Here is a 27,447-nt window from a genome sequence, read left to right as displayed (position 1 = left end):
TGTGCAGGGCTTACATTTTTTCGCCTGCATAATCAATCGAATATACTTTGACTCAGTAGATTGTGATCTGGCATCAGACCAGGAGTATCATTTTGTAACATGACAGACTTTGATGTGTGGTGATGGAAGAGGGGAATCTTCACAGCAACTGTCTCACCCAATATGTAAAGTGTATGACATGAGATAGCTGCCTTGTTTAAAACATATCTTTGCCTTAAAAAAATGTGCGAACAGTGCACAAATAACGATGGTTTAGACGACGCTCTAACTTGCTAGTATTACAACTAGACTGACAGTCCATGTGGGGATGATGCAGGCTATTGCCTTAGGATCGACCCACTCAATTTGACTGTCGCTCTGCAGTCTTTGAGCGGTGGGTAGGGGCACGAAGCAGTTTTTTAACTGCTGTAGTGCCCCTCCCCCGCTAAACTAATCAATTTGACTTCACCCGAGCAGGCGGATGTACCCCCATCCACAACCGGACAATGCTATGATCCCCACCTATGTACCTACTAGTACGAGCAAAGCAGAACAACTGACAAATCCAATGGCAACGTGGCGCATGCTCCGAGCGCGTCCTTAGCAACGGTAGCTGGGACGCACTCGCGCAACACCACGACAGCCCTGAGTAGAATCATTCTGTTGATCTTCCCATACAAAGATGGTGGCCCGCGCGGGGATGCGCATGCGTGGCTGTTCACAGGGCAACGGATTTGGCTTGGGTAGGCTGTGCAGCGCGTCCTCGAGGCGGGCGGCTTCGTTCAGCGTCCTACAGGCGATCTTTCTCACAAGTAAGTTAAAGGACAACGGAAACGAGTACGAGTAATGTTTGAGCGAATATGTTACCAACAGTTAATCAGTAAACATGGGTGACTTTTTCACCTCTCATCCAACGGCACTAATAGCCATTCAGTAGGAGTACGTATGCATTGAAGTTACCCTCTCTCCTTTCTTCATACTTACAGTCGCTCATTTTTGAAGCCACAGCCTGATACAGCCACTACACCCGGCGAGACATCTTGGGTCTTCCGACCAGGTGAGTCACGATGAAATTATATTCACATAATTTGAGATTTTGATCCCTCACCAATGATCTGATCCTGACAAGCTGTTTTTGTCGTGTCATTTTAACTACACAGGTGGCCATGAATTCTTTATGGGTACCAAGGAAAGCAGGTTAGTTTATCTCTACCTCTGTCAGATACTCATTTTAGTTTCTCCAAACTCCCCATGAATCTAATTAGTGTATCCTTATACCCTCAGGAAACCCTATTGAATTTTGAATCTTGTTGAATGTAAAACACATCCTGCCCTGAGGATGGATTTCCTACAATCCGAAACGCGTTGGCACTGACAACTCAACAGGAGTGTCTTTAGAACTTCTGAGCTGAATGAATGTGATGGCTCAGAAGCGGGAAAATTGAAATTGGACAACTGTTTTTGTTCTGTTTTGTATATGAATGACTTGTTCATATTATATTGCTAAAAAGTGTCCTCTACCTTTGTTACCTACAATATATGTTTTTGTTAGAGAGGATTCTGTCCAGAGCAACTGAAATGTTATCCTTTGTTTGTGAATTATAAACTTACTTAGATATACTATTTTGGGAATTGAATTTATTGATCCTCACACCTCTTATACTTTTAAGTGTGGGAAGTTGAATTTGTTTTCAATGTGAATGATATGACTTAATGTCACCCAGGTCAGCCTGTTAACTGTGTTTGCTCCCAGCCGGATTGTTTGTTGACTGGGGGCCTTCAGCGAGATAGGGCTGGATGTACCAGGTGAACCACTCTAACACTTCAATACTTTAAACACTTGATTAAGCTGATCGCTTTTCTTTGAAATTGTTGAAAATGTGCCTTGCTGACCAACTACTCCCATCTGGGAATGCTTTGGTTTCAGTCAGGCTTAATCACTAATTGGGATATCATTCCCACTAGGAGTGTAGTACAGGGTTACCGACTGGCAACAGTCTGTGCATGTTTTGTTCCTCAGTATTCTGAATCTCGAGTGGCCTCGAGCTTCTCCCTGCTGCACCTGAAGCATTACATACCTACATTACATACAACGTAAGACTTTTTGGGTCAATTTACTTTGAGTTACTTTAAATTATAAATGATAACTAGTAGTGCCTCCCACCTACTCTCTTTTTCTTATATCCACAGCTGCATGTGCATTCCTTACTGCCCTTGCTTCCACAGCCTCATGTGTATTCCCTAATGTCCTTTCCACAGCCTCGTGTGCATTCCTTATGGTCTTTCTATCCACAGCCTCATGTGCATTCCTTACTGTCCTTCTTTCCACAGCGTTGTGTGTATTACCTATTGTCCTTCCTTCTACAGCCTCTTCTGTATTCCTTATGGACCTTCTATCCACAGCCTCATGTGTATTTCTTACTGCTGTTCCTTCCACAGCCTCATGTGTATTCCCTATTGTCCTTCTTTCCACAGCCTCATGTGTATTCCCTATTGTCATTCTTTCCACAGCTGCATGTTTATTCCTTACAGCCTTTCCTTCTTCAGCCTCATGTTTATTCCTTATGGTCCTCTATCCACAGACTCGTGTGCATTCCTTACTGTCCTTCCTTCTACAGCCGCATGTGTATTCCTTACAGCCCTTCCTTCTACAGCCTCATGTGTATTCCTTATGGTTCTTCTATCCACAGCCGTGTGTGTATTCCTTACAGCCCTTCCTTCTACAGCCTCATGTGTATTCCTTATGGTCCTTCTATCCACAGCCTTGTGTGTAATCCTTACTGTCGTTCCTTCTACGGCCTCATGTGTATCTTTCCACAGCCTCGTGTGTATTCCGTAAGGTCCTTCTATCCACAGACTTGTGTGCATTCCTTACTGTCCTTCCTTCCATAGCCTCATGTGTATTCCTTACAGCCCTTCCTTCTACAGGCTCATGTGTATTCCCTATTGTCCTTCTTTCCACAGCCTCGTGTGTATTCCTTATGGTCCTTCTATCCACAGCCTTGTGTGTATTCCTTACTGTCCTTCCTTCTACAGCCTCATGTGTATTCCCTATTGTCCTTCTTTCCACAGCCTCGTGTGTATTCCTTACGGTCCTTCTATCACAGCCTTGTGTGTATTCCTTACTGTCCTTCCTTCTACAGCCTCAATGTGTATTCCCTATTGTCCTTCTTTCCACAGCCTCGTGTGTATTCCTTACGGTCCTTCTATCCACAGCCTTGTGTGTATTCCTTACTGTCCTTCCTTCTACAGCCTCATGTGTATTCCCTATTGTCCTTCTTTCCACAGCCTCGTTTGTATTCCTTACGGTCCTTCCTTTTAAAGCCTCATGTGTATTCCTTATGGTCCTTCTATCCACAGCCTCATGTCTATTCCCTATAGTCCTTCTATCCACAGCCTCGTGTGCATTCCTTACTGCCCTTCCTTCCACAGCCGCATGTGTATTTCTTATGGTCCTTCTATCCACAGTCTCCTGTGTATTCCTTACGGTCCTTCCTTCTACAGCCTCATGTGTATTCCTTATGGTCCTTCTATCCACAGCCGCATGTGTATTCCCTATATTCCTTCTATCCACAGCCGCATGTGTATTCCCTATAGTCCTTCTATCCACAGCCTCATGTGCAATCCTTACTGTCCTTCCTTCCACAGCCTCATGTGTATTCCCTATTGTCTTTCTTTGCACAGCTGCATGTGTATTCCTTACGGTCCTTCCTTCTACAGCCTCATGTGTATTCCTTATGGTCCTTCTATCCATAGCCTCATGTGCATTCCTTACTGTCCTTCGTTCCATAGCGGCATGCGTATTCCTTATAGTCCTTCCTTCCACAGCTTTATGTGTATTCCCTATTGTCCTTCCTTCTACAGCCTCATGTGTACTCCTTAGGGTTCTTCCTTCTACAGCCTCATGTGTATTCCTTACTCTCCTTCCTTCCACAGCCTCCTGTGTATTTCTTACCGTCCTTCCTTCTACAGCCTCATGTGTATTCCTTATGGTCCTTCTATCCACAGCCTTGTGTGTATTCCTTACGATCCTTCCTTTTACAGCCTCGTGTGTATTTCTTATGGTCCTTCTATCCACAGCCTTGTGTGTATTCCTTACGGTCCTTCCTTCTACAGCCTCGTGTGTATTTCTTACGGTCCTTCTATCCACAGCCTTGTGTGCATTCCTTACTGTCCTTCCTTCCATAGCGTCATATGTATTCCTTTTGGTCCTTTCTTCCGCAGCCTTATGTGTGCACATTACAATACTTCCTTCCTCATGTTTATTCCTTATGATGCTTCCTTCCACAACCTCATGTGTATTCGTTAGGGTTCGTCCTTCTACAGCCTCATGTGTATTCCTTATGGTCTTTCTTTCTGCAGCCCTGTGTTTATTCTTTGCAGTCCTTCCTTCCACGTCCTCATGTGTATTCCTTAAAGTCCTTCCTCTTACAGCCTCATGTGTATTCCTTACAACCTTCCTTCTACAACCACATTTGTATTTCTTAAGGTCCTTTCTTCCAAAGCTGCATGTGTATCACTGACAATCCTTCCTTCCACAGCCTCATCTGTATTCCTTACAATCTTTCCTTCCACAGCATCATTTGTGTTTTGTAAGGGATCAAGAGTAAGACTCAGTCACAGTAATCAGTTTCAAGATGACATACCTTTTATTTTCAATATAACAAGAGCGTTAGTGAAAATCCTATCTATCCCTAATCCTGAAACGGTTTCCCTCCCTCAACAAAACTAGGGAACATCTGCGTCAAGATGTTAAACAAAAGAGCGTCCTCCGTCCTGTGCCCAAACACCTTAATCTGAACCTTACACTCTAAACTTAATATAACGTGCACAAGGGGATTTCTATAGAGTATGCATGTGTAGCCTTCTTTCAGAGTTCCAAAAATATAAAGTTTAAGGTGCAGGAAAGAAAGAAATAAAGTTCCACCAGATAAAGAGATCCCCCTTCCCCCTTGTTTCTTCTTATACTTCAGTCTCTATCTGGTGCCTCCGATAAAGTTCCACAAAGTTTCACTGTTCAACAAAAGTGGGGCTCCTTTCCACTGTTTCTTTTCCCATTTTAAGCTTTGCTTTACAAATTCAACGAGAACGACTTCTCCATGGAGCTTCTCTATCTTTCTTTAGGCCTTCACGCGTTTTAAGGAAAAATTACTCTTTTCCCTTGTATTGTAGAAAGAGAACAGTGAATCCAGGAACATTGAGTGCCCGACTTGGCAGGAAAGCACGCCAAGAGGAGGGGTACTGAGAATAGGATCTGGAACCCTCAACCAGGCTTGGCAAAGGTGGCCAGGCAATTCTTCCTTGTTGCAGGACCTGGGAGTCAGGTTTATCAAGTAAAGATAAAAGACTTGTCTCAACTGTTATAGACACAGATACGAAATTGGATAAAGCGGGAAAGACTCTGGGGAAAGGGAAACAACCTCTTGGGTCTTGTGGAACTTTTGTTTGCTTTTCTACACCTTTTTGGAATTTTAGTTTCAAAACACAAGGCCAGGCTGCAGGTCGGCAGTCAAAGAGACATTTCCCTTTTCACCTTACGTTGACCTCGGATTATAGTGTAAGGTTAAGAAATTAGAATGTACAGGTTGGGAAGAAAGAGGCCCAAATCCTGCATGCTTTTTAGTGGCTCCATTGAATTTTCGTGCTGTATGGACAATTTGTTACAAGTTGTGGTCCTTTAATGGGAAGACTTCCGAGGGGCTTTTAAGAAGCCTCATGTTTATATCTTTTTGATATTGTCAGTGGGAACAAACTGCTTTGGTATTTGTATTTTATTTAATTTATATAGCGGTCTTTGCCAAAAGCACTGATTCAAAAAAGTTTAAAACAACAGTACAATCAAATGAGCAGTGCAATCCAATTAACAACGAAGAGGGGGGAAGAGCAGAGTCTAATTAGTCTAAAGAATAGATAAGAGATAGGTTTTAAGGTTGGACTGAAAAACACAGAAAATAGGAGAAGAGCGGACAGAAATAGGGAGAGAGTTGCGTGTTTGGGCACAAGAAGAATAAAAGTCCTGAAACGGGAGGATGCACATGTAGGCTTTGGGAAAGTAAGGAGGAACTAATTCTGGGATTGAAGAGAATGAGTAGGGGAATAAAGTGAAACCAGCAAAAAAAGATAAGAGGGAGCAAGACCATGAGTACACTTGAAAACAATTGAAAAGGAGACAAGACTTAAAAGGAAGAAGCGTTATTGCGAGTAATGATGGCATAATAGAGGCACAAGGAGACAGAAAAAAGGAGACGAAACAAGCAGTTATAGACAGAACGAAGAGGAAGAAGATGAGAAGCAGGAAGACCAAGAAGAAAAGATGAACAGTAGTCAATGCGAGAAAAGAGCCAGCAGAAAAGAAGAAGCTTAGTAGCATTCATGAGAGATAGGGTCAAGCATGACAAACATCAAACAGAGCGTAACGACAGGAACGAGCCGTCGAGGAACTATGAAAGAGAAGGGTCAAAGATTACACCCAGATAATGAGCAGAAGAGGAAAATGGCATAAAAGATGGTGGAAAGGAGAGAGGGTCCAGTAGCAGGGATTGCGGAAGGTGGAAAAAATAGGACCTCAATCTTCGAAGGATTGAGGTGAAGAAAGTGGGAGGACATCCAATTTTTAACTGCGGAGAGACAGTTAGAAACAGTGGAATGCAAATTGTCATCAAAGGAAGAAAGGGTATACAAAATGTATGCTGTGATGTTAATGAATTTAAAATAACGAATAACTTTTTTAACTAACCTAAAATACCGAAAAACACTTAATTGTTTATTCAAAATATATATGGGGGTGGGGTAAGGGATTCAAACGGGTGGGGAGGGGGTTGGGTGGGGTTATAACCCTAAGGAAACGGGGAGGCCCAAATAACAAATTCTTTTTATTTTGTTGGTATTTTAGGTTCGTCAAAAATGTTTTAGTTATTTCATTTTTCGTTAAGTTCACATGGAACAGAAAATTTGAGTGGCTTCTGCATATAGGTGAAAAGAGAGATTAAAGGAATAAGAGCAGAGAGCTGGGCAGTATAGAGAGAAAATAAGGGGCGGCCAAGAACAGACCCTTGGGGAACACCATAGAGAAGAGGGTGCGGAGAAGAGGTGAGTCCAGCCCATGTTACAGAGTAAGACCACTGAGAGAGGTAGCAACGAAACCATTGACGAACGGAACCAGTAAAGCCAAGAGTGGAACGAGAAGAGATAAGAAGAGAATGATCGATAGTATCAAACACAGCCGAAGGATCAAGAAGCATAAGAATAGAGGCGGATGTAGAATAACGGCCGAAGAGGAGGGCAAAAGAGCAGTCTCTGTGGAATGGTAAGGTCGAAATCCAGAGTGGAGAGGAGGCACGGGGGAGCGAATGTTACGAGTATTCGCAGCACACTCTAGAAGTTTAGATAGGAAAGGACGAAGAGAAAAGGGTCAAAAACGTGCAGGCCTAGAAGGATCCTTGGACTTGTTTTTTAAATCAGAAGAATAAGTGCATGCTTGAAAGGAGAAGGAAAATAGGAGTTAGAGAAAGGTGGGTTAATAAGAGAAGTAGGATAAGGGAGAAGGTGGGGATAGATTTGAGGAATAAGAGAAGGGGGAGCAGTGGGGTGAGCAGGAGCAAGAAGAGCAGAGGTGTCAGAGTCAGAAAGAGGAGGAAAAGAAGATAGGGAGTGTGGGGGAGAAATTAGAGGAGGCTGGCGAGGTGTGGCAACAGGAGTGGCAAAGGAGGAACCAAGTAGTTCGCAAAGTCGGAGGAAGAGAGAGATCAGAGAAGAGACGGATCAGGGGGTTTTGGAGACAGAATAGTGTGAAGAAGTTGAAAAAGACGACGACGAGGATGAGAAAGAGAGATGGTGAGTTCCGAAAAGTGCGCAAGTACAGCAGAGTGGCGTAAGGAAAGTAGGGATGAGAGTGTAAGGAGATCTGAGGAAGCACAAGACTGTCCCCACTGCCGTTCAGCTTTACGAAGACCAAGGTCAGGGGTGAGCCACGGTTGCTGTGGCAACTTCTCTTATACATCAAATAGGCTCAATTACAGTGCAAGCAGTTGCTATCCCAGTACTTGTGGGAGTTAGCAGCGCTGCAACAAATAAAAAAACCATCAGTTCACAAAGAGGGTGAACAAAAACAGGTCTTGGGTTGGACGCTGTTTGTGTTTGAATGTTGGTGGCCCATGCCATGCTCTCCCCTGGCATCAGTGTCTGCGAGCTGAACCGTGGGGTGATTAACACACACACACACACACACACACAACACACACACTCTCTCGGCCCTTGGCCACTCGCGTTTAGGAGTTTTTTGTGCACTGCATGTGAATGTTAGCTGTGCCAGTGTGGCTCTCCTGGGGTGCTGGGTTATTGGCTGCTTTCCCTTGCCACCTATATCTGCAGCCGGGGAGGGGCGGTCATTTTTCCGATGCCAGGAATCATTTCGTCCTGTATGAGGCCCTTCCAGGATCCCTCTGGAGGAGTTAGGCGAGGGTTGGCGCCTTCCTAGAATATCTTCCGTCCACTCATCATGGTTCTCCGGCATTGATGACGCAACCCTTGCGAATGTGTCCTATTGGCTGGGAGAGGCTGGGGATAAATGCCCAGCTGGGCTTCTGTCACTGTGGTTGGCCACCGCTTCCTCTCCTAGGAAAATGGACGCCTTTTCATTTGGGCTGCTTTTTTGCTCCTTTTGACTAATGTCTCGTTCACGTTTCTTGCGCCCAGAGCAGTGACTCGTGCCGTGAATACCCGAGAGTGAGTCTCACGTGGTATTCGCCATCAGTGATCTTCTCTAGACATCTGTACCTGTTAGGTGTGCTTGGGCAGTGCCTGTTTATCTCGTGCGTGCGTGCGTGCGTGCGTGCGCCTGTGTGTGCACGCCGGTGTATGGCCTGTGAGTCTTCCGCTGCCCCGGCCCTTCTTGTCTGAACCTCTATCCATTCCTCACTCCCCGTGCTATTGGTCGCCGCCCCTCGCACCCGCGCGCGAGAGCTGGCTCCTGCTGTGACCCTTCCTGTCTGTGTTGTTTGCAGGATTTTCTGTCCGACATGGCCATGACTGAGGTGGACCGATTCATGGACAGGGAACACCTCATATTCCGCGAGAACACACTCGCTACAAAAGCCATAGAAGAATACCTGAAGCTGATAGGACAGAAATACCTCAAAGATGCAATTGGTAAGTCTTTGCCCAAGCGCTGCATGGGCTGGGGCTCAAGGTGCAACATGTGGGGGTGCCTGCTGTCAGCCCACATTTCCAAGCCCCCAGAGATGGAACCCATGTGTGACCCTTTTGCTCATGGCTGAGCTCCTCCTTTAGCACCCCAGCGATGTTTACATATCCCTGTCTGGTGGAGCGGGCGGAGCCAGAGAACGGAATGCATGTCCCTTCCCCGCCCCCCCCCCCCCCACCCCCTTCATTTCCGCATGCATGAGCATCTCCGCCAGCGCAATGGATTCCGTTAGCTCTTTGCACTGCTCAGAGTTAGCAGATTCCATAGGAATCCGTGCAAATGGCTCACATCATGCGTGCACATGACAGGAGGCAATGCACAGTGTGCTGTGTCCGCCTGCCTTCCCGTGCATTATTTGCAGTTCGTGCTGCAAACAATGGGGCTCATTTAAGAGAGGTGGTAATTGCTTGCGGGGCCCCTCCGCATTGCACTTACATGTTGGGTCCCCTGAAGGCTATTTGGACTTTTGCAAACCCAAGTGCAAAATTAAAGAGTAAAACAGGTTAAATCACCTTTTCTCTTCACTTTTTACGCTCCGTTTTGTAAAAAATGTAATTGCTGCTTGCATGTAACGCTTTGTATAGAGCATCTGCAATTTCACCCTATGGAAACCCTCTGCTTTGAGCAGGTGCTAAACGCAGCGGATTCCATGGGAGTCCATGAAAATCTCATGTAAGCAGAACAGGTAGAACAGGAAGGAAAAAAGATGTCCCGCTCCCAGCTCCCATTCGGCCTGCAAAACACTTTTACAATGCCTCCGAGCAGTGAGAGAAGTGTAAGACTTTCGCAACTCTTTAGACTTTTTTTTTTACTGCACCAAACATTTAAAAATAGCTCCCAATATAAATTAATTTTCTATAGATGAGTCATTTGACAGCAGGGCGCTGTTACATTTAACCTGTGACGTAAGCGGCTTCCCGTCGCCAAGTTTCATCGTGTGCACTGCAGGGTGCAAATGTAAAAGGCAAAACGCTGCCTGGCGGCATGCCAGCAACCTATGGCAAGCAGCGCTCACAAACTAAATGAACCCCCCCCTCCCCCCCGATTTGCTCGCACATGAGGGATGGGTTCTTTTCAATTGTACACGCTCCCTGCCATGCTCAATTGTACACGCTCCCTGCCATGCTCTGGTAGAAGGTTACATGTGCACTGGACCTCCATGGGCATAAAGCAGGCGGACCCCATAGGGATCGCCAGCATTTGCGCTGGCATAAACAGGCACGCCGGCGCAAATGCTGGAGCATGTGTGTGACGTAGAGTAAGGACACGTGATGGGAAAAAGGGGAGGGGCGTGAATGAAGGGCAGTAAAGCACCCGCGAACATGAGCTACGCCGAGGTATCTATCCCCTTCATGGAAGAGGACACTGCGTGTCATTATTCGGCACTGGCCATCACGCCGCAGCAGCGCTAGAGCAGGGCTCACTCACTTCTGAGGCGCTAGAGGACGTGCGCACACACACATCACCACTCCCACAAGCAGAGAACACTGGTATTGGCAGGCTCAAAGCCACACATGCACAGTTCGGGATATGTCAGTATTCATGGTTCTTCTTATGGCAATGGGTGTGTTTTGGTATTTCTTACTTCATAGCTACCGAGCCCGTCACCATTCAAGTGTGCATTCGTGTGGTGTGTGCGGTGTGGTAAAACCCATCAGCACACCCCCCCCCCCCCCCAATCAATGACAGCATTCCCGCCTGAACGCACCCCACACACACTGGCGCGCAGACGTACCCATGCACCGGAAATACAGGTAAGCCATTGGCACACCCAACCAGTGCCATTTTCAAATGAGCAGAGTGGAAAATGAAAGCGTTAAGACAAGGGGGCGCCTGTTTTAACGCCTCCTTTCATGCTACGGGGGATTTTCATTCTTTTTGAAGGCCGACGGGTGGGGGGCAAAAGGGGAGTTATGTTTCTGCTCCCCGTTTGCCCTCCGCCTTCCAATACAACTTGGATTGATGCCAGCACGAGATTTTCCAAACCAAGGATTTCCCTGGAAAACTGCCTGCTTTTTGCACAAGCAAAACGCGGGCGGTTTCCATTGGAAAACATTGTAAGCGCTGCGTGCCATCATGGCAGGCGGTGTTTACTCTATGTGCTCTCTGCAATGCAAATCGAGAAGTGTAAAATGGGTTTGCCCACCTCTTTACACTTAATGACGAAATTGCTCAGAAAGGACCTGTTTGCACATAAGCACAAACTAAGCGCTCCCTGCGGACAATTGACAATTCAGAGAAAGTGAGCTCCTAGAAGGGTTCCATAGGGATCTACCGTAAGACGCTGCCTGTCCAGCATCATTTGCAAGTAGCTTGTTATTTCGCACAAAGTGGAGAGTAACATTAAAGAGTTTGCCCTTCACAATTAGACTCTGCTTTGTGAGTGTTGAAAATTGCATGCATGGGAGCAGCAAGCGTTGGTGTGCCACTGCATGCAATTAGCATATCTTGTAAAATGACCCCCAAAGTTATGCCCCGCTCCACCTTCTCCGAAGGCACACAAACAAACTCAGACTTGGGGAACCACACGCATGCGTGCACAATTAGCGAGGCAAGCACAACCATGCACATAGTTCATCCTCACTGTTAATAACAGCTGTATAGTTAGCCATACCCAGACACATCTTTCACAACAAGCATACCGTTCAGCGCGCGCGCGCACGCACGCAACCCTCCCCCCCACACACACAACACAGAAACAGCAGTCCACCCTTCCACGATGGAAACCACGAGCACGCACACATAGAAACATTCCACATCCATGATGGAAACCACGAGCGCACACACATAGAAACATTCCAAGCTTCCAGTATAGAACACATAGATACACACACACATGCATGCAAGTGTTCAAACACATGGGTATGATGGAGACAGTTCTGAATATATACTCACAGTAATGCTCACTGTTATTAACAGTTGTAAAGTGAGTAATGCACCAGCACCTATGACAATATGGTTAACTCATCTGCACATACACACAGGCAAAGATACCACTCCGCTTCTATGAAAGGACACACACCAAACACATTGACACACTTGCATCAGCCAATAGCTCTTTACATACATACATATATGCTGACGGTTACTGATAGATCTGAAGAAAGTAAGACGCAAAACATCCATGGAATAAGGGAACCCCCCCACAATTATGCACCCGCCAATCCAAGACTAAAGACAGTAACTCCAGCACCAACAACAAAGCCAACATTCCTCATCTCTTTACTATTGGGCCAGACACAGTGGTGTTCTTTGGATGACGGCAGCAGGTCCAGGAAACCATTGGTTGCTCACCTGGCTATTGTGGGTGCTTGCTAGCAATTTTAATACGCTTACGTCCCGTCCCCTTTCCTCCATACTGTATGGCCGTCCCTTCCTAGGGACGGGAGACAGAACCTTTTTCAACAGAAAAATCTTCTTCCCCTTTAAATTTAGAGGCATGCACTACCCTGACTCCGCCCACCAGTGCCACTCCTCAGTCCCCTTTTCCACATCAACGGGAACAGGCCGATTTCACCAGCGCTCCTGGGTTTGGCCTTGCCATGTAATTCCACGCGCTCTTCCCTGGATTCTTCTCTTATCTTTTTGTCTTTATTTGTCATCTAGATACTTGGTCCTCCGGCGTCACGCTGCTCCCCGGCGCATGCCAACTTCAGCGGGTTTCAGCAGGTGTCCAGCCTGCGAGGGACTCTTTCCCACTTCTGACCCCATGCTCTTTGCCCCCGCTGCCTCGGCCCTGACCACGGCTCGGAGGGTAGTACCGCGTGCGACTCTCTGACTCCACGCGTACTGAAGAACAGGCTAGCCAGGTGGAGGGAACTCTTACAAGCATCGCCTCCAGAGGACTTGAAGAAGATTGTCCAGCAGAAATCGAGGCCCAAGGGAGCGCTGTTATTTTCCATCACACACCGTAAGGGCGACTCCTTCCAGAGGAAAACGCCCAAGCGTGAGGAACCTCTCTGGTTCTGTTACCAGCACACACGCCAAGGCTAACCCAGCTACCAGCCTTACGGCCGAGGGGTCTTCGGACCCTACTGGTATCAGTGCTGAGGGACCGCAAGGTTCCTTTACCGGGTCTACACACGAGGGGCTTTGCCCTAGTACCGGCTCCATGTCAGAGAGAAACATTGAGCGGGGCACCTGCACGCAGCACTACCAGTGACAATGCCGAGGGCGGTACGCCTTCCAGGCCTAGACCTGAGGTGCGGGATATGCCTCATGTGCCAACACCAAGAGTCTTGGGCGAGGCCATGTCTGGAGGGCCATGCACCAGGACTTTGGCACGGGGCACGCAGCCCAACAAAATGGCCGTCGCGCCAGACAACATGGCCTCTCCGATGCCACTTCTAGGAACAGAGCAGGCGGGTGAACGAGTTTCAAGGTGGGACTGGTGTCAACCAGTTATGTGGCCTACAGTGTATCCATCAGTAGCGCAGGGCAGGTTCCCTCTGCAACTCAGACTGAGTGTGCTCCTGCCCCAGCAGCCCCCAGCCACTCCGTCAGTATCCCCTGCCTCCTCTTCAGCGTCCGAGGACAGGTTCTTTGAAAGGTTTTTGGGGCTGATGCGAACCCCCCAGATGGGTGCCACCCTAAGGGATTCAGTCAGGGACATGCTCCCTCTGGTCACTCCACTGGAGCCTATAGTCATTCCTCCCATGGCTCTGGCACCACAGGTCCCAGCACAGCACCTGCTGCCGGCTCCTTCAAATCTGCCCCAGTGCAGCCGATTCCAAGCCAATCGCTGCAGCATCCTCAGGCTCCGGTCCCCACACTGCAGCTTATGGCGCCCAGCACTCCTCCTTCCGCGGCGGAGCAGCCGGACACCCAGGCGGATACAGACGAGGAGGAGGACCCTGACATGCTGGTAGCCGCTAACCAGAGGTTGTGGCGGGAAATAGCAGACTTCCTTCTGGAACTTCCGGTGCAGAGCTAGGCACGCTTCAAGGCGGGTGTAGGAGAATCCAGGCTGGTAGCACAGGACATCATGGAGTCCACAATGGCCCACATCGATACCTCTTGCCGGGCCATCTGCATCACCACGGACATGAGAAGGATGGCCTGGCTTCAGGCTACTAAGTACAACCCCGATGTCGAGAATCGCATATTGGATCTTCCGTTCGAGGGTAGTGACCTCTTCCAATCTACCACCGACGAGGAATTACATAAGAAGAACAGCTCGCAAACTGCTAAGTCTTTATCTATCCCAACGAAGGCCACACCCAAGGGGTACACCCAGTCGCATCAACGCTCCGATAAGGGGCGGCCATTTGGCGGGTTCCAGGGATTCCAGGAACGGAGGTCGAGACAACTGACCGCTCGCCAAGTCAGCACCGGCACAAGCAACAAAAAGTGGGGGGGGGGGGTGCAAGGGTTCTTCCAGTCCTCCTCCTCAGCAGTAGCCTCAGAGAGCAAAAAGGCATGACGTGTCCCTCCGGGTCCATGTGTCTCCAGTGGGGGGCAGGCTAGCCTCCCATGTGCCTTTTTGGCACAAGAACTTCGCGGATCCATTAATCCTCTCAGTAGTATCCACGGGTTACCGCCTACCTATACCTCCCTCAGCTCCTTCCTCTCCTCCACTCCCCTCCCACAGATTGGGACTGCAACTCTGTTGGCGGACATCTGGTCGCTCATCGAGAGCCAGACAGTGGAAGAAGTACCAGCCTCCCAAAGAGGATTAGGCTTCTATTCCAGGATTTTCACCATACAAAAAAGAGTTGTGTTGGACCTCTCGACCCTCTTCAAAAATTCAAGATGGTTACGCCAGCACTGATTGCAGAGACGCTAGACAAGGGAGATTGGATGTGCTCCCTGGATCTGAAGGAAGCTTACCTACACATCCCGATTTGGCAGCCCCATCGCTCCTTCCTACGCTTCAGGATCATGGGCTGCCATTTCCAGTACAAGGTGCTACCCTTTGGCCTCAACTCAGCCCCCAGGGTGTTTACCATACTCATGAATGAAGTGGCATCCCTCCTCAGGGCCCAGGGCCACCATGTCTACCCATACCTGGACAACTGGCTCGTCAGGGCGAGATTCCCAGAGGGGGTAGTCCACATCTCCTCCGCGCTTATGAGTACACTCCACAACCTGGGGTTTACCATCAACCTCAAGAAGTCTCCGCTGCAGCCCACGAGGAGCCTCACCTTGCGGATCCTCATCTGGGATACAAGCTCAGAGAAGGTATTTCCCTCGGAAGACAAGATTACGGCCTTCAAGAGGGCCACTATGCACTTCCTTACCAGACCAGTGACTTCAGCTTGGCGGTACCAGCACCTACTAGGTATCATGGCAGCGGTCCTCTTTGCCGTCCCACACACAAGGCTTCGGATGAAGAGACTGCAGCTGCACTTCGCAGCCTCATGGAATGACGAGGGAGGTTCCCAACCGGAGTTGGTCAGCATACTGCCTTCTCTCCACTCGGACCTCACGTGGTGGTCCAAGCACTACAATCTGGGGACGGGCAGGCCCAAATCCGGCAGCCGACTCCGCAGGTCACCATTACTACAGACTCCTCCCTAGAGGGCTGGGAAGCCACTGTGTACAGCCACAGTGCCCATGGAGTCTGGGCCCGGCAGGAGCAGGAGTTGCATATCAACTTGCTGGAGCTCAGAGCCATTTGGCTAGCCCTCAGGGCCTTCCTTCTGTACATTGATGGCAGGACCGCCCTGATGCAGACCGACAACTCCACCAGCATGTACTATGTCAACAAGCAGGGGGTACCAGGTCCCCTCCGCTGTGCAACCTAGCGGTCAGCATGTGGGAATGGGCCCTGGAAAACAACATCTACCTCAGGTCAGTCCACCTCCCAGGGGGAGGCCAACTTGGAGGCAGACAGACTCAGCAGGCTGGCAATTGAACGACCAGGTGCTGCAGGTGGTTTTCAACACATGGGGCCATCCTCAGGTGGATCTTTTTGCCTCCTGGAGGAACAGGAAGTGCCATCAGTTTGCGTCTTGGCAGGGACTAGGCCCCAGCTCCCTGGGCGATGCCATGCAGATTCCATGGGAGGGCATGACAGCCTATGCTTTTCCGCCCACACCCCTGAACCCCATGGTACTGCGCAAGACAAAGGACACTTGTCACCTCAGCATCATAGTGATAGTGCCATAGTGGCCGGCGAGACCGTGGTGCTCCGAATTGCTCAGCCTCTCGGACCGTCCACCCATTCACCTTCCGCTGGGCCCAGCACCTCTCCTGTCCCAGCAGAGGGCAGAGTTCTCCACCCCGCTCCTAAGAAGCTAGCCCTTGCTGCATGGTTCCTGAGCAGATCACCCTGAAGCACCTGAACCGGGCTAATCTGGAGATCATCCAGGGCGCTAGGAGCAAGGCCACTAGGAGCCAATACAGGAGTAAATGGAGTAGGTTCGGTGCTGGGCAGATTCTAAGGAAATCAACCCCCTGACGTGCACACTGGACAATGTGCTCTCTTTCTCGGTACACTTTGCCCACTCAGGCATACAGGTGGACACATGTCACACCTATCTCGCAGCCATAGGGGCCTACAGAAATTCAGAGGATGAGGTCTTCCCTTATTCCAACCCGATAGTCAGGAAACATCTGGCGGGCGTGTCCGGATTTACCCACCCATCAAAACGCCACACCCTGTGTGGGACCTCAGTGTGGTGTTGGGCGCCCTGGCACACCAACCCTTCGAGCCGATGGCGTCAGCAGACATCAGACTGGTAACCATCAAGATAGCTCTGCTAGTAGTCAGCGAGATCTAGGCTCTGGTGGCTTCAGAACCCAATACCTCTTTCCACATGGATAAGGTGGTCCTGCAGACTCACCCGGCGTTCCTACCTAAGGTACCCTCTGTGTTCCATCTAAACGAGGAAATAGACCTACCTACATTCTTTGCTGACCCCAAGGACTAGGGTCAGAGAGTCTGAAATTCTATCTGGATAGGACCAAGGGCTTCCGCAAGTCAGACGCACTCTTTGTCACCTTTGGGGGCTCCAGACCCGGTTATCAGGCATCCAAGGTCTCCATTGCGAGGTGGATGGTTGTGGCCATCAAAGAGGCCTATGAGGGGCAGTGCAAGGTGCTGCCAGACAACATGCACACCCACGCCGTCAGGGCCAAGGTCACGGCCACCACATTCCAGCGGCAGGTTCCGTGGCAGGTCATAGGCAGGGCAGCTACCTGGGCCACCACTTCAGCTTTCTGTAAGCATTACTGTTTGGACGCCGGCTCTAAGTCAGGCGCGGCCTTCGGACAGGCGGTTCTAAGGAACTTGTTTGCTTAAGGCGGGTCTGCTCTCCACCCTGGGGCTACATTCAGTTGTAATCACCCATACAGTATGGAGGAAAGGGGACGGGACGTAAGAGTAATTACAAGTTACTCACCATAGTGACTAACGTACTCTTAGTCCTTAGTCCCCTTTCCTCCATACGTCCCAATATCCTCCTCCCTAATAATACTGGTGTCATTAGGCAATAATAAATATTGTCGATGTGTCAATCAGGGACTGGGGAGTGGCGCAGTGGGTGGAGTCAGGGTAGCGTATGATCCCAGGGCCGCACCCCTGCGTGCCTCGAAATTTAAAGGGGAAGAAGGTTTTTTCTGGTGAAAAAGTTTCTGTCTTCCGTCCCTAGGAAGGGACACCTATACAGTATGGAGGAAAGAGGACTAAGGACAAAGAGTATGTTAGTCACTACGGTGAGTAACTTGTAATATTTTCATGATGAGTTTGAAAAGAAAACCATGTGAAACCAACAGACTCCAAAAAGTGACCAGACCAGTAACATTCCATTATAGCCAATATATACCAGTTTAGTATGGGGCTCAACACAGAGAACAGAAGCACGAAGTACCATTTGCCTACTGGCCAATGACAGTGTTTCATCAATACTTACGTACAACAAAAAGTGGGTCAAATACAAAAACCAGTGGGTACCACTTGCGACACAGTGATGTTGAGTTATCTTGTTCCATGGAACTCCTGGCATCACCTGCCATTTTGAGAACGGGTTCGTACTCACAAAAATTTCTTAAACTATGTCAAATTCTGAGCAGACATGAACACACACCAGCTGACTGCATGCCCCCGTGCTCCATTCATATGTAAGCATGACTTCCCTGTCAGTCCCTGGAACTCAATGCAGTGGCTGGCGGATCAGCTGCCACACTACATAGACAGCAGTCCAGCAGGGGATCCACGCCAAGGGTTCGGAGTGCCTCATGCCATGTAAAAAAAAGTATTTTTTCTTCCTTCTTTCCCCTTCCTGCCCTGAGGCGAGTTCATCCGAGCCCTGTACGAGTCAGAGGAGAACTGTGAGGTGGACCCCATGCGCTGCTCGTCCTCTACGCTGGGAGATCACCAGGCCAACCTCAGAATGTGTTGTGAGCTGGCACTCTGTAAGATCGTCAACTCTCATTGGTGAGTATCTCAAGCACATCGCACATTGCTGTTTATCCTGTATGAGCTGTGAGACGCCTTTCATATCTCCACATGTCCCACCACTATCAGGCATGCAGGCCCTCTAGCAGTATAGCACCCCAACCCAAGCTCCTTCCTTTCAAGCCCCGGACGTGTTGAGGCGCAGACTGCTAGTCTCTTCCTTGCAGCTAGAATGATCTGGCCCAAAAGCCACATTTCTTTCTCAGAGGGATCCGCTCATGTTGGCAAGATCTAGAAGCCCAGCTGGTGGCACCATGAGCTATTTCTAAGAGCATGCTTGTCCACGCATTACCTGCAGATGCATTGCTGGAGCTCCAAGGATCAGGGTCCCAAGCTGCCAAGCACTGGCTCCAAAGCAGCAGGTGAAAGAAGCAGGGGTCCAGAAAAGCACAGGAAAGCCAATCACCAACCACGCTTCCAGTGCTAGCTGGGAATCCCCAGGCCACTTTCTTCATGTTTCTACACTTCCTCAATAAATGGGTCCATTTCGCAGTGCAAGATGGGGACGCAGAGGTCCAATAACCGTTGCAGCTGATTGGTTATGATAAGGACAACACAAGTCAGTGCCTTGCTGGGGGCCTGGAAGGGACGTGAGACAGTTTTGCTGAGGGGCTCGTGATGGCAGCGGTTTACAGTGACGCCCTAGGCTTTGGCCTGGCAGCCAGCTGGAGAACCTCTGAGTCCACCATTTCTTCTGTACTTAAATCAGTGGAGACGTTAGCCCAGAGGTGTGGTGCAGGCGAGGGAAGTCACGCTGACCGTGTTGCTGTTCTTTAGGTATCTGGGGTGAATAGGAGTCCACGTGGCCTTCTTCTTATGGTTTGTTAGCCATGCATGCATGCTTTTGGCCCCGCGTCTGCAGTCAGGCCACCAATGCTCGGGGTGAGCCTTCACCATGAATGTCACCCAGCCACCCTCCTGGGGAAGGAGTCCTGTAAAAGTCTTACTGCGTGATCACGGACTACCCCAATTCAGCTGCATACTCCCCGGAGCAGCAAAGACCTCTACATTGGTGAAGAGTTTCCGTGCCTTGAAATGTGGCCTTACATATGCACAAAGTCATGATTGCAAACTCAGGCGGTATCGTGTCAGTCAGTATATTCCTAGAGCAAAGACCTGAAGAGGAGGTAGAAGGGGGCTCACAGGGTGGGACTGAATGGAGGTAGTGGCTGTAGAGGAGGTGTCTGAGCTGCTTTCTGAAGGGCTTGGCAAAGTGGGGGATTCTTCCAGAGGTTTGGGGTGTAGGAGCAGAAGGCCTGTCGTCTCATCCTCTCTTGATGTCCCTGATCCCCAGTTTCCACTTGTTTGTGCTGCCAAATGGTCATTACTCAAGAACCCTGTTTTTACGTGGATCAAGTCAGAGACTCTGAGTCCAGCTAGGAAATTGACTTTGTTTGGCAATCGTTACAGATCTACTACGATGGCAATGTGTCGGGCCTTGCTGTTGGATTGTAGTGTGCCAGACCAAGTCTTTGCACGGTATGCCCACACTATGCCATGAAGACCTTGGACCCAGTATCTGACATGGACCTACCAGAAACCATTGCAATCAAATCTGTTTTAATCTTCAATTGTGTCTCCTTTTTATTTTACTTATTATCTATTTTGAGCATTTTCTATTCATCATCTTTTTTTGATTGTCATATAAGGATACTAAAGGAGACTTTCAACGTGGTGTCATTCATTATGAAGTGCCCTCCCGTGTCCTACGCTCTTAGTGCCAGTAGGAGAGGCCTCCACGTGCCTTAGAGTCTGATAAAAGCACAGGAAAAGGAGACAGCCCAGATGATGAAATTCAAAGAGATGTTTATCCAAACAGTATCCATGCCATGATGAGCACAAAGAATGGTGGGGAAACCAACCACTGTTACAGATGACACAAGAATCACTCCAAGTCTTAGAGATAGTTCAAGCGTTTTTATTTTGTCTTGATATGACTCCCCCAACCCCATGTTAGTGCTATTGAATGTTGATCCCCTACTGTCAAATGCAAGGTGTGCTAAAATGTTGATATAAATGCCAGCTATCTAAGATCCCTCTGGGACTGCCTAACTATCCCTACTCTACCCCTAGGTTAGTGTTCTAATGGGACACCGGGAAAGTGCCTTGCTGCTGCATTCAGATCGGGTCTAAAATGCTGACTTTTCCTCTACTCTCATTACTTCACCCTTCCTCCTGACTCCTCCCACCAATGTTCTGGCTTTACGATGTTGCACCCCTCCTAGATCCCATCTCCACCGTTCACCCTTTGATGTTACTCCTCTCTTCTTCCCTCCTCCACCCTACTACTCTCTGCTCCACACTAATACTCCTTCCTCCACACTACTACTCACTCACACTCACGCTGCAGTACTATGCCCACTCTCCAGCCAATACCTCACCTCCTCCGCAATCAGCCTCCACAGACTGCCGCTCCTTCCTCCCTCCTGCTTGTCTCATGGTCATCCTACATCTCGAACTCAGACCCCGCCCTGGTAACCGACACGTCCTGCTTCCTGTTCCTTGCTTATATTCTCCTGTCTCTCCAAGGACTTGATAGCTCTCACTTGCCAATCTGGCCCGCCCTTCCCTACCCGGAGTTGTGTGTGTACCGGAAAGTCATAAGAAGGGGGCTAAGCCCCTTGCCTTTACAGGGGGTTTGTTATTTATGAAAGATGGAGGCTTCCCGGTAGGTCCATTTACGGAGGGCGGATCCTTCTCCCCTTTTTGATCCTGGTGTTCTAGGACCTTTGGCTTGTGACGCAAGCTCCTCTCCCAGGTTTGGAAGCCTGGTGGTGTTGCTGTGTATGGATGCAGCATCTCTCTCCCTCTCTCTGCCGCTGCTCCTGGTTGTATGTCAGTTGTGACATAGTGACTGTATCTCTTCAGGGCGGTGCTGTCATTCTCAGCGGCTGGTCACAATCCTGTGTTCATGGTCTTAATGCTCTCTTCCCCTGCTGATACCTCCTGATGGCTTTCCTCTCCTTCTCATACAGGTGGGGTGTTTCTTCGAGAGAAAAGAAAATACTGGCAAGCAACTTGTAGAGGCATGGCATGAGTTTGTAGTGGTTTTCATACAAACACTTTGACATAAATGGCCCTCTCTGCTGCCACTGTCCACCTCAGCGGTAGGAGTCTCTCTGGATTGCTCCCTGGTCAGCCTCCCACTCCCGGCTGAGAGGAGTTCCCTTCCCACCTTGACAAGGCCAGATTATTGGCCTTGTCACACCACTCTAATGCCCCATCGCACTACACACCACTACACTGTTTTATCTGGTGTTCAATGCATGGACAGATGGTGTTGGTACGCAAATGTTAACTTAGTAGCAACAACCTGTGATCTCCAATTGGCTGTTGGTCCTTAGTTGGACGGTTTGTATGTCGCGATATGAGAATCTCGACACAAATACTCAAGTGCAAAACACAGGTCACAGAGTTTGATCTGCAGTTACTGATCTTGAGGTTCAGGAATTTCACTTTGTTTAAAATTCATCTATGTATATATGTGATTGGGACTCACTAGGTTTGGCAAATTAGACTTATAAGAGAATTCTCCCTAACACTCGCCACCCCCAGACTAAGGGACAGGAGGATTGAATCCACTCCTGGATGAATCTCATTCCTCTAGTTGGTTACAAACATCCTAGAGAGACCATCAGCATTTTGGTGGTGACACCCTGACCTGTGCTCAATGGTGAAATCAAACCGCTGGAGGCAGATTGACCATCTCAATAGTTTTGGGTTCTCCCCTTTCATTTGCATTAACCATCTCAAGGGTTGGTGGTCAGTCTGAATCACAAAGGTAGAACCATACAAGTATGGCCTAAACTTCTTCGGAGACCACACAATAGCAAAACACTCTCTTTCAACGGTTGCCCACCTTGTCTCAATGTTCCTTCAGTTTCCTACTGATGAAGCAAATGGGGTGCTCCCTACCTTTATCATCCAGTTGACTAAGGGCTACACCTATACCTACATTTGAAGCATCTGTCTGTACAATGAAAGGTTGGTGGTAGTCAGGAGCTCTTAGTACTGGAGCTTGACAAAGGGCTTTCTTCAGGTTTTCAAAAGCCTGATTGCACTCCTCATTCCATTTGACCTTTTTAGGGAACTTAGGAGAGGAGATCACATTCATTGGAGAAGCTATGGTCCCATAGTTCTCTATGAAATTCCTGTAGTACCAAGTGAGACCTAAGAAGGCTCTCACCTGGGTCTCAGTAGTAGGTGTTGTCCAATTTTTCACAGCTTCAATCTTACTGGGCAAAGGCCTTATTTCTCCAGCTCCTACCTCATGTCCAAGGTAGACCACTTTACTCTGTCCAATCTGGCATTTACTTGCCTTTTTGGTAAGATTGGCCTGCTCAAGAACCTGCAAAACATATCCTAGGTGGTCAACATGCTGTTCCCAGGAGTGGCTGAACACTGCAGTGTCATCCAAGTATGCCTTGCAGAAGTCCTCCATCCCATTCAGAACCTGATTTACCATCCTTTGGAATGTAGGAGGTGCATTCTTCAGTCCAAAAGGCATAACCTTAAATTGGTATAAGCCAACTGGGGTAGATAATGCAGTTTTCTCCTTGGCATGGTCTGTCAGGGCTATTTGCCAATAGCTTGACGTTGGATCAAATGTGCTGAGGTACTTGGCTGAACCAAGTTTATCCACCAACTCATCTGTCCTTGGCAAAGGATGGGCATCAGTCTTGGTGACTGTATTAAGAGCTCTATAGTCCACACAGAATCTCAACTCCTTGGATCCTGCCTTTGATACTAACACAACTGGGCTAGACCATGGACTAGTAGAGGGCTCTATTACCCCAAGATCGAGCAACTTGTTGACCTCTCCTTTGATGTGGGTTCTTACATTCTCTGACATTCTGTACCCTCTGCTTTTTACAGGCAGACTGTCACCAGTGAGGATCTCATGCTGGCCCCAAGGCTGGTGATAGTGAGAACAGGGAGGCAAACTGATTTAACAGAGTTTTGCACTCCTCTTGTTGCTCAGGTGTCAGACTTGAAGAGAGATTAACCCCTTCAACTTTTTCATCGAAAGGTAAGCCTCTGAGGAGATCAGGGAGAGGTTTGCTCTCTTCTTCCTCTTGTGCTGAAGCTAGAAGCAAAACTCCTACTTCAGGCCTAGAGACATAAGCCTTCAGTCTGTTGGTGTGGAAGACTCTGGGAGCCTCCTTGGGATTGCCCAAGTCCACCAGATAGTTCACCTCTCCAAGTTGTCCCACAACCTTGAAGGGGCCCATCCATTTGTCCTGCAAGGCCCTTTGCCTTGTTGGCACCATAACAAGAACTAGCTGGTCCTGAGCGAACTCAACCATGCTAGCCCTTTGATCATGCCAATACTTGACCAAAGCTTGACCAGCCTTCAGGTTATCACTAACTTGAGCCATCATCTGTGACATTCCCCTCCGGTGTCCTATCACGTAGTCAGTCACTCTGACTGGCTTGGGGGAAGGAGCACTCTCCAACCCCTCCTTAATCAGGGCTAATGGACCTCTGACTGGATGGCCATGAAGAAGCTCAAAGGGACTATAACCTACTCCCTCCTGAGGGACATTTCTATAAGCAAAAAGAAGGAATGGCAGTAGAAGATCCCAATTCCCTCTAAGGGGTTCCTCTAAAGCACCTATCATGCTCTTCATGGTTCTATTAAACCTTTCTACCAAACCATTTGTCTGGGGGTGGTATGCGGTAGAGAACTTGTAGGTAACGCCACAGTTTTTCCACATGGCCTTCATGTAGTGGGACATAAAATTCGACCCCCTGTCAGAGATTACCTCCTTAGGAAACCCAACCCTGGTAAAAATACCAAGGAGAGCCTTAGCAACAGCTGGAGCTGTAACAGTTCTCATAGGAATTGCTTCAGGGAATCTAGTAGCATGGTCTACTACAACAAGTATACACCTGTTGCCTGAAGAAGTTGGAGGACCAAGGGGACCAACAATGTCGATTCCTACCCTCTCAAATGGTACTCCCACCACAGGGAGAGGCACTAGAGGTGCCACGTTCTTGGATCCACTTTTACCAGAAGTTTGGCAAGTGTGGCAACTCTTGCAATACTCATCTACCTCAGCCCCCATTTTAGGCCAATAAAAGTAGAGAGAGAGACTTTCCTTGGTCTTCTTGAAGCTCAAGTGACCAGCCAAAGGAATCTCATGGGCTAGGTGCAAGAATTGGAGCCTGTTCTCTTGGGGCACTACAAGTCGTTTGTAGTCTGCAGGTGCAGATTCAGTCGGTTCACTGTAGAAGAGGCCATCTTCCCAGTGCAACCTATACTTCCCAGGCTCTTGCCCATCAGCCCGAGAAGCTGCCTGGTGGCGAAGACCTTCCAGAGTTGGACATTCTCTTTGCCCTTTACTGAAGTCTGCCCTGTTGGGTCCATCTTCTGCCAGTAAAGACTGCAGCTCAGGATGGTCAATAGGATCCAGATTTCCAATAAGTTCTTGGCCTTCTACTAGCTCTGTCTCTTCAGATTCTAGTTCAACCACACAGGGTTGTACCTCCCTCTCAGCCTCAGCTGGAGGTGGAGTTACAGGTGTAACATTGGACAACCTAGGGGAAGTCCTAGTTGGAAGCACTGGAGTGCTTGCTGCTGGTTTCCTTCTAGAAGCCTTGGGTTTCCCCTTTGCTTCTGGTTGCTCAGATATAGCAGATAATAGCTCCAGTGGAGTAGGAGTGATTTCTGTTTCCATCATCTCCTTAGGAGAACCTCTCGAGGTTTTCTCCCTTGCAGGTCTGGTTAGCTCCTGTAACCTTTTACTAGGAGGTCTGGGGGTATGTGACACTACTCCAAGAGTTTTCAGGTCATTTCCCAACAGAACTCTTCCTGGCACCTCACATTGTACACTGACAGGTATCTTCACAGTCATATCATTGCACTGGATGGGAACTGGTAACTGGGGAAGCATCTGCACAGGGCCTTCAGCTAACTTGGTGAGGCATTTGGGTGCCTTAGCAACATCCTCTGCCTTGAAAAAAGATTTGTCCACCACAGTTATGCTGGCCCCAGTGTCCCTAATGGCAGGAGTCTCCTGACCATTCACCTGGACACTGTCCTTATAATACTCTTTATTATCCGGGATAGAATTATAGACATCTAAATTCTGTTGTTCCCACAACCCCAGGGACATTAAAGAAACACTAGCTGAGACTCTTATGGAGTCTTCAGCCAGTAGGTCAAAGTTTCCACTTGTCATTGGTACTTCCTCCTCTGGAGTGAAGGCTAAGGAGACAGTGTGGACCGCTGAAGGTTTACCCTTACATCTGGGATCCCCTTTCACATGGTCAGTAGAGCCACAAACATAGCATTTCCCAAATGACTTTATGAATGGTGGCTTGTTTTGACCTCCTTCTGGTTTGGGACTAGAAGGTACACTAGCCTGATTCGGTTTCCCTTGTTGCTTACCCTTATTCTGTTTGGGGCCCTCTTTGGAATTGGAATTATTGGAATTCTCTCTGGAGTCCTTTTTAGGCTGTTTCCCCTCATCCTTTTTCTGAGGTGCCCCAGAATCCTTGTGTGTAGCCCTGTTGGTACCCACAAGTCAGCAGCCTTAGCTAGCTTCTTGGGATCTATTTCCTTTGAATCAGCCAAGGGCTGTCTGAGCTCAGGAGAGCAGGCATCATAAATTGACTCCAACATAACAAGATTTCTCATTCCCTCATAAGTGTTCACTCTGTAACCCTTAATCCATCCCTCTAAGTTCTTCAAACTTTCACTTTCTTGCCTTTTACAGGAAGATTCTTATGTCTACAAAGGGCTCTTAAACAATCAGCTGTATCTGCAGAAAGGGTCTCCTGGCTGTAACTTTCCATAGTTGACTTGTTAGAAGATAAGCTTTTTAGTGCTAAGCTTTGTGGTTAGTTGCACCAAAGTATCAGAAGCACTCTACAATGTATACTCAATACAAATCCCACCGCTGTACACCAGTGTTAGGCAGAATCCTGTGCAGTTCCCTTGGGGAACACTGCAAAAAGATTAAGACTACAGGAGTAAGCAGTAAACCCAATTGGTAGCAGTCTGTATCACCCAGATTTACCTGGTAGCTGTGGCTGAGCAGTCAGACTTCTCTCAAGATGAGTAGGGCAGTATACAGAGTATACACAATAGGGCCAAAAACACAGTGGAGCAAACAAACACTGACCAGAGCTTGGTATCAAAAGTATATAATTATTTATTTAAAACACACTTTAGGAAATACACTAAGCACTATAGATCAAAGCAAGTTCAAACACAATCAGAAAAAGTATACACACCTCCCCTAATAATTATTAGACAAGTCTAGGTCAAAACACCACTATTTGTAAAAACAGATGCGAGCGCTTAACTTAGATGGCACTCCAATAATTAAGTTAGAGGGAGAGAAAAAGACAGGTCATGAAAATAAAACAGTTCCCAACACTTTTCTAAGACCAGAGCAAGCTAGTGAATGCAGAGTCTACTGTAGAGCCAAAGTTCATAGGCCAGGGCCACTTTAAATGGAGCAAGGCGAAATGTGCCCAAGATCACACAGTTTAAAAATGCATTCAAGTCTTTGCTAAATGTTCAAAAGAGGTTGGTTTGATGCAAAAGGTGAAGTTAGAAGGTCTGGGGGCCAACCCAGTTGGAAAGCCAAGGATTTAAGGGTCACCTTTAGCAATCCGTGGAAAGGGAGGCCAGGTCAAACACAGTACCTTTAAAAGTGAGGAAGCTCCAGCGGTGGCAGTTGTTCCTGGCAGCGGGTGCAGTTCGTGGTTTCGACCAGGGAAGGAGAAGATCTCGTCGAGGTGGAAACTTGGAGTCGTTGCACTGCCCAGGGATGAGACCAGCCGCAGAGTTCGTTTGGTTAAAAGGTGCGTTCCTTTTATTCGCGGTCCTGCTGGACTGAAGCTTGGCTATCTG

At 48.3% G+C, this 27,447-nt stretch overlaps 1 protein-coding gene across 8 annotated transcripts in view; it reads left to right on the top strand.

Annotated features, from left to right (window-relative positions):
* The window catches only part of SYNGAP1 (synaptic Ras GTPase activating protein 1), a 2,054,767-nt gene that overhangs the window by 1,873,590 nt on the left and 153,730 nt on the right, over positions 1-27,447 (top strand). For all 8 annotated transcript variants that reach the window (XR_011283210.1, XM_069635198.1, XM_069635197.1 and 5 more), the window contains 2 exons: positions 8,982-9,126; positions 18,416-18,560. Coding sequence is in view for 7 of the 8 variants with exons in the window: in XM_069635198.1 (XP_069491299.1) it covers positions 8,982-9,126; positions 18,416-18,560 (290 nt within the window). In the remaining variant the exon portion in view is untranslated. The remainder of the gene's footprint in view (positions 1-8,981; positions 9,127-18,415; positions 18,561-27,447) is intronic.

This window comes from Ambystoma mexicanum, chromosome 13, assembly GCF_040938575.1.
Source record: "Ambystoma mexicanum isolate Mex_15411 chromosome 13, UKY_AmexF1_1, whole genome shotgun sequence".
NCBI lineage: Eukaryota > Metazoa > Chordata > Amphibia > Caudata > Ambystomatidae > Ambystoma > Ambystoma mexicanum.
Note: the sequence above shows the minus strand (reverse complement) of the source record. Positions and strands in the feature narration are given on the sequence as shown.